Here is a 7,542-nt window from a genome sequence, read left to right on the forward strand (position 1 = left end):
TGTGTCATGGCGAGGGATCTGTCGCCATGGCAACGGCATATGATGACATCCCATAATTGGCGTTGAGCTGTTGAGGGCCGGACCATTAACTGTCATCTGAAGTCTGGTGCAGTTTGGACCATTTTCCATTAACTTAAGACAACATTGTGTTTTATGGCGAGGGATGCGTTGCCATGGAAACGGCATATGATGACATCCCATAATTGGCGTAGAGCTGTTGAGGGCCAGACCATTAGCCATCATCTGAAGTCTGGTGCAGTTTGGACCATTTTCCATTGACTTAAGACAACATTGTGTTTTATGGCGAGGGATGCGTTGCCATGGAAACGGCATATGATGACATCCCATAATTGGCGTAGAGCTGTTGAGGGCCAGACCATTAGCCATCATCTGAAGTCTGGTGCAGTTTGGACCATTTTCCATTGACTTAAGACAACACCGTGTGTCATGGCGAGGGATCTGTCGCCATGGCAACGGCATATGATGACATCCCATAATTGGCGTTGAGCTGTTGAGGGCCGGACCATTAACTGTCATCTGAAGTCTGGTGCAGTTTGGACCATTTTCCATTGAGTTAAGACAACACCGTGTGTCATGGCGAGGGATCTGTCGTCATGGCAACGGCATATGATGACATCCCATAATTGGCGTTGAGCTGTTGAGGGCCGGACCATTAACTGTCATCTGAAGTGTGGTGCAGTTTGGACCATTTTCCATTGACTTAAGACAACATTGTGTTTTATGGCGAGGGATGCGTTGCCATGGAAACGGCATATGATGACATCCCATAATTGGTGTAGAGCTGTTGAGGGCCGGACCATTAACTGTCATCTGAAGTCTGGTGCAGTTTGGAAGTTTTTCCATTGAGTTAGGACAACACCGTGTTTCATGGCGAGGGATCTGTCGCCATGGCTACGGCATATGATGACATCCCATAATTGGTGTAGAGCTGTTGAGGGCCGGACCATTAGCCATCATATGAAGTCTGGTGCAGTTTGGATCATTTTCCATTGACTTAAGACAACATTGTGTTTTATGGCGAGGGATGCGTTGCCATGGAAACGGCATACGGTGAGATCTCAGATTTCACGTAGAGCTGTTGAGGGCCAGACCATTAGCCATCATCTGAAGTCTGGTGCAGTTTGGAACCTTTTCCATTGAGTTAAGACAACATTGTGTTTTATGGCGAGGGATGCGTTGCCATGGAAACAGCATACGGTGAGATCTCAGATTTCACGTAGAGCTGTTGAGGGCCAGACCATTAGCCATCATCTGAAGTCTGGTGCAGTTTGGAACCTTTTCCATTGAGTTAAGACAACATTGTGTTTTATGGCGAGGGATGCGTTGCCATGGAAACAGCATATGATGACATCCCATAATTGGCATAGAGCTGTTGAGGGCCGGACCATTAGCCATCATCTGAAGTGTGGTGCAGTTTGGACCATTTTCCATTGACTTAAGACAACATTGTGTTTTATGGCGAGGGATGCGTTGCCATGGAAACAGCATATGATGACATCCCATAATTGGCATAGAGCTGTTGAGGGCCGGACCATTAGCCATCATCTGAAGTGTGGTGCAGTTTGGACCATTTTCCATTGACTTAAGACAACATTGTGTTTTATGGCGAGGGATGCGTTGCCATGGAAACGGCATACGGTGAGATCTCAGATTTCACGTAGAGCTGTTGAGGCATGGACCGGTGATATAAAAGTGAAGATTGGGGGACGATGGGACCGTGTTCATTGGAGTTACAGCGACACCGTGTTTTATGGCGAGGGATGCGTTGCCATGGTAACGCCATATTAAGTAACATCAAATTTGACGTAGAGCTGTTCAGGGCCGCAGTGTTAACCATCATGTGAAGTTTGGTGGCGTTCTGAGTATGTCAGTTGGTGTTATGACATCATCGTGTTCCATGGCGAGGGATCGCCTAGCATCAAGCGAACGCGAACTTTGGCGCCAAATCACGGCTACGCCGTGCGAAAGAAAAAAACTTCTGTGATAACTTTGAATTGCCCATGTCTCGAGACGCTACCCGACGAATTTCGAGTCATACGGATAAAGTTCCTGGGAGAAGATAGATTTCGTGCAGAGGATGAAAAACGCGATAAATCGCGTTTTTCCGACGCCAAAATTCAAAATGTCCGACTTCCTGTACGTTATTTTATACCCCTCCAAGAGGCTTTTTTGTTTGTCTCCGCACCCTAGATATGCGTCGCGAGTTTCGTTCGTTTACGTGAAAGTTAAAGTGGGGGGAGTTTACGTTAAAAACGGAAGTGGGCGTGGCCTACGTAATTTTTTACGCAAGGTTCCGGAACCAATTACATATCGCAAGTTGCACCACTTCTGACGCGCGTGCAAAATTTGGTGAGTTTTCACATATGTTGCGGGGGTCAAAGGTTTATCGGTCGCTGCGCGACCGATTTCAATAGGGTCTTCGCCGACCTAGGTCTCAGACCCTAATAATAACATAAACCAATATATAGCTCCAACTCTGAATGTAATGTTAGTTCAGTGAAGGCAGGATGTGCTTATCTAAACTCTGATTCATCTATTCTGCTTTATTAATGTCCTGCTCTTCATCTCTCTCCAGTGGGGAGGGGTCTTCATCTCTCTCCAGTGGGGAGGGGTCTTCAGGCCAAAGACTCCGAACAGTCGCCTCGGCTAACAGGAATTCATCAAACTGGACCTGAGGGTAGAGAAGCCTGTCTCCAAACTGGACCTGTGTTTTGAGTATTTCTCCTTCGCAGAACTTCAGTTTCTCTCTCAGTCGGACCGGACCGAACTCCAGCAGCTGAAACAGGAAGAGCTCAGATTCAGCAACATGGACCCCATCATTAACTACAACTCCCATGAGCCTCTGGGAACACGTTCAAAATCATTTTATAATTCATATTATTTATAAATAAATATTAGAACGGTCAAAGTCAATGTGTTAATAAAACAACTTTCACTTTTTAACGCATGCACGTTTTCTGAACCTGATGAGAGAATTAAAAACCTGAAAGATTTCCCTTTAAAAACATTTAGAAACTATGGAAATCCCAATGAATACATTTCAATTAAATATTTTAATCGATTGACAGCCCTTTACATTGTCTGATATATATATATATTTTTTTTTTATCATTCAGAAAGAAATGTTTCACATTTATTTCACAAAATCTCATGAAATAAAAAATGTTATTCACATTTTTATGACTTTTATCTTCAAAAATTGTTTTTCAGATGTTTTTGAAGGTTTTTCAAGTATTCTTTCGTTATAAGATATTTTGGGTTTTTTTCTTTCCTTTTACACATTTTCTTCTCGACATGTTTCACTTTTTGAATATATTTTGTATTTCCTTAATAACAAGGGCCGTGGTGCTTCTGAGAAAAGGAGCTGATATCAAACTCTGAAACCAGTCCTTGAAGAAGACGGACCAGATCCACTCTGGTCCGTCCTACAAAGTTATCCTGGAAATATATAATTATATGAAATGTAGAGAAAAGCCTGACGCTGAGCTGTGGACAAGAAGACAAAGAGGAAGTGATCACCTTGTCCTCCTTCACATGCAGAGCGATGCCCACATTATCCCAGACATAGAACTCTTTAGGGCAGCAGGGCAGAACCTCCATCTGCCGAGTCTCATCGTTCCGGAACAACTTGAGTCTGACAGAGAGACAGGACGTCAATCCATAACTCATTTCCTTGTTGTCCCTCCCAGGTTACCTGTCATTGTTGTTTTCTCACCTGTGAGTTTCACACATGGCCTCAGGCCTCCAGATGAAGCGGCCATCTCTGTAGCAGCAGACAGCGTTTGGGTCGTCGGTCAGAAGAGGATATTCAGAGAACTGCTCCTGATTGGCCGGACTGTGGACCAGCACCGCGTACATCACTTCCTGTCTGTACAGTTGGGTCTCATACACCCGCATGAGGGGCTGCTCACCGCCGCAAAACTGGAGAGAGAAGAAGAGCTTTTACACAGAATCACAGAATCACAGAATCATGTGGAAAAGTCGTTCAACAGAGTTATAAACTATGAGTCCTCAACCCTGACATGAGTCAGCATTATGAGTCCTACACCCTGACATGAGTCAGCATTATGAGTCCTACACCTCAGTACCTGCAGACTGTAGGCCTCCAGCAGCTCCTGAAGGGGGAAGGTGAAGCGGTATGATCCCAGCCTGGAGCTCTTCTTGAAGGCCGGCGAGGAGGCAAACTCCCCCAGGAAGCTCTGCTGATCCTGGACCTGCTGCTCTGTTCGGTCCGGGTATGTTTCCTGGAGGAGGCGCTGCTCAGCTGATCTGAGTTCCTCCCCCCCCACCGACAGACCCCACCACACCAGGTCTTGTTTTCCCTTGAAGCCTCCGGACTCCTTGATGCCTTCCAAACCCTGTCTGTTGGTGTTGTGCTTCAGGTGGCTCACAAGGATCTCTGGTCGCGGGTATTCAGGGATTCTGTCATTTATAAAGAGGTAATCGTTTCCTGAGCGCTTTCTCTTTCTCAGATCATCCAGCTTCAGATGCTCCTTCTTTACAAAGTGAAACTTACGTCCTATCCTGTTCGTTCCAGACTCCATGATCAGCTGGCTCTCCTCTCAGGACGATCTATTACAGCTGACAGAGTACAGTGAGACTAAAGATAAACCCCACCTACCAACACCTGTCTTTATGTAGTCGAGAGGCCCCGTTGGGAAATGCAAATAATGTGCGTCATCATGAGATGGAGGAACCGTAAACATGTTTCAACAGATTCTTCACTTGTTTCCCTCCCTTATCTTTCAGTCAATCCGGTTTTTATTTTTTTACTGCCAAGAAATGTCTCATTCCCACAAAACTCAACACACTTGTCTCTACAAACAGTCACCTGAACCAAACCGTCCAAATACATCTCCACACACACATGCATCTCCAAACACACATGCATCTCCACACACACATGCATCTCCACACACACATGCATCTCCACACACACATGCATCTCCACACACACATGCATGGCCACACACACATGCATGGCCACACACACATGCATCTCCACACACACATGCATCTCCACACACACATGCATCTCCACACACACATGCATGGCCACACACACATGCATCTCCACACACACATGCATGGCCACGCACACATGCATCTCCACACACTAGGGATGTGCATCTCCATCACTGAGGCCGATGCGATGCGCATCTCGATACGTTGCCAACGATACGATACATTAACGATACATTTGAAACACCGGGCGATACGATTCACCCCTGTTGCGATATAGTTCAATACGATTTGATTCAACATTATGCGATACGGGGCGATACGATGCGATTCAACACGATGCAAAATAATGATACTTCAATATGGTACGACAGAGGATTTTTGTTTTAATCCTTATATGCAGCAAATCATAAATTAACAAAAAAGTGCTTTACATATTTGGTTCTCTCTACTAGTACTGCACATCCCATCATGCTGTTTCTTTGTTACCTTAAAAAACTCTCCAGAGTAAAGTACAATGTTATAACACCTCACAGTTAAACAATTTAAGGATGCATTGCCCAGGATTAACAATGTGCAAATAACAACTACCATAGTGCAATGCACATACAACTGCCAGCCTGATGTGCTTAACACTCATTCATAGGCTAACTCACCAGTGAGCAGAAAGCAGTGGTTTCTATAGGAACAGTAAATAATACAAATAACCTTTCACAAACAGGTATTTCATAACTGCTTACAGTAAGGAAGACATTTAAACTATTATTGGCAGTCACAGGCTGTTGTAAACTAAACACCACTCTCACTGACAGAACACCTCACTGAGTGATTGAACTCATATGTCTAACTTTCAGGTTTCTCTTTTCAGCCGCAGACCCCATGTCGCCTCTTTATGTGCGTCGCTAAGTTCCTCGTACTACGTGTGTACTTTAAAGCCGCACGGCATCGTTTACAATTTGCGAGCGATTTTTCAAGTTGACCGTCTTTCTTGAAAAATTCGAAGTGTTGCCAAACGTTTGATTTGTAGGTATTTTTCGGTGCGCTGTGTTTCTCTTTCTCCTCGACTTCCATGTGTGTTGATAACTGAGACTCTCGGCCTCCGTAGTGGCGAAGCAAAGATCAAAGATCGTCTCTGCTGAGTGCTGACAAGATGAGGGGATATTATATGAATGAATCGTTTTTTTACCGATGCAAAGACGCTACAATCGATGCATCGCGAGTTCAACCCAGACTGTAGCCGATGTGCACTCTTTCAACCGGTGCACTCGCATCTTGAACGTTTATGCCGGTGCACCGATGCGAATCGGTGAATCTTAACATCCCTACCACACACACATGCATCTCCACACACACATGCATGGCCACACACACATGCAGCGGAAGTTGTTGTTTTCCATTTCTTCATGGACGCCTTGCAACGTCCTTCGCCGACTCGCAGGCGCTTTATTGTTTTCCAGACAGCCCAAGGTGGGTCGCAGCCAGTAGCGAGACACTGGTCTGGGGTGACGCCTCTCTCCGTCCAATGGGATGTTTGGCTGCCAAAGCTGTTCCACCAGTTCTGCCATTCAGTAGTCCTGGCACCAGTTGGGGGGGGGGGGGTCTCCAGTACTTCAGTGGTGTCCAGAAAACTGCTCCTGGAGTTAAGGCGGGCAGCAGGGTGCTCGTGAAGTTGGGGCCAGTTGTGATTGGCCTGCTCTGTGCGCTCTGCTTTGGTGATGATTGCTCTGCGGGTGTCAGGGGGGGCGATGCCAGAGAGGACATACAGGCAGTTTACGGGGGTTGTTTTAATACACCCTGTCACAATCCTGCATGTCTCGTTGAGGATAGGGTCTAGTTTACGTGCATGACTAGATCTTCTCCATACTGGACATGCATATTCAGCAGTGGAGAAGCACAGAGCTAGTGCCAATGTACGCAGTGTGCTTGGGTGGGTGGGCCCCCCACTGTACATTTGTTAGTCGTTATAGGAGGTTGTTCCTGGTCCGGCAGTGGCTCAAACAGATCTAAGTATGGAGTGTGGACTGCTACTTGGAGAGGTCCCAGTTCACCTTCTGGGCCCTGCCGTGGTGCCCTTGAGCAAGGCACCGGACACCCATCCCCCCACTCACCATGTCTCCCCGGGCGCTGTCCAATAGCAGCTTTCTAAGAGTTTACAGGAAAGATGGAGATCAGAGAGAACACACACTGAAGATAAGGGGGGTGGATGATGGGCCATGCATGGAAGAGCATTAACAGGAAGTCCAAAAACAGATAAACATTCACCAGTGTCCGACAAATGACCTGCAGCTAGACAAAGCTTGCTAAAGCTAAACCATCTACTCACTTCCACATAAACCACTGTAGCATCCTGCACTAAGATATCACCACAACCCAGAAGACTTGTTTTAGAAATAAAGCCAAACGGTTTTCCAGGGTCAAGCTACTAACAGGAAAACACAAACATTATTTAAAGCTCCCATGTCATGCTTTTCCGGTTATTACCCGTCCCCTTGTGTGTTATGAAGGTTTTTATGCATGTAAACGGTGTGCAGAGTCAAAACCCTCAAAGTACACCCTGTA

General features: G+C 46.0%; 2 protein-coding genes across 2 annotated transcripts in view; both read right to left on the reverse strand.

The window, feature by feature from the left end:
• LOC117488213 overlaps positions 1–4,616 on the reverse strand; it is a 37,174-nt gene extending 32,558 nt beyond the window's left edge. The window contains exon 1 of the mRNA XM_034137014.1: positions 4,538–4,616. The gene's annotated coding sequence lies outside the window, so the exon portion shown is untranslated. The remainder of the gene's footprint in view (positions 1–4,537) is intronic.
• Positions 2,468–4,610, reverse strand: LOC117488194. The gene is made up of 4 exons (XM_034136994.1): positions 4,110–4,610; positions 3,737–3,942; positions 3,541–3,655; positions 2,468–2,797 (listed from the first exon to the last, which is right to left on the reverse strand). The coding sequence occupies exons 1-4, from the start codon at positions 4,563–4,565 to the stop codon at positions 2,555–2,557; spliced, it is 1,020 nt and encodes a 339-aa protein (XP_033992885.1). The 5' UTR covers positions 4,566–4,610; the 3' UTR covers positions 2,468–2,554.
• Positions 4,617–7,542: the final 2,926 nt, after the last annotated feature.

This window comes from Trematomus bernacchii, unplaced genomic scaffold (assembly GCF_902827165.1).
Source record: "Trematomus bernacchii unplaced genomic scaffold, fTreBer1.1, whole genome shotgun sequence".
NCBI lineage: Eukaryota > Metazoa > Chordata > Actinopteri > Perciformes > Nototheniidae > Trematomus > Trematomus bernacchii.

What these genes read in the sequence shown, in the direction of transcription:
- LOC117488194 (XM_034136994.1), bottom strand. Translation starts at nt 4,565, where the DNA reads ATGGAGTCTGGAACGAACAGGATAGGACGTAAGTTTCACTTTGTAAAG. An exon ending in GCCATGTGTGAAACTCACAG is followed by an intron (nt 3,656 to 3,736) that starts GTGAGAAAACAA and finishes TCTCTCTGTCAG; the next exon opens with ACTCAAGTTGTTCCGGAACG. An exon ending in TGCATGTGAAGGAGGACAAG is followed by an intron (nt 2,798 to 3,540) that starts GTGATCACTTCC and finishes TTCCTGTTTCAG; the next exon opens with CTGCTGGAGTTCGGTCCGGT.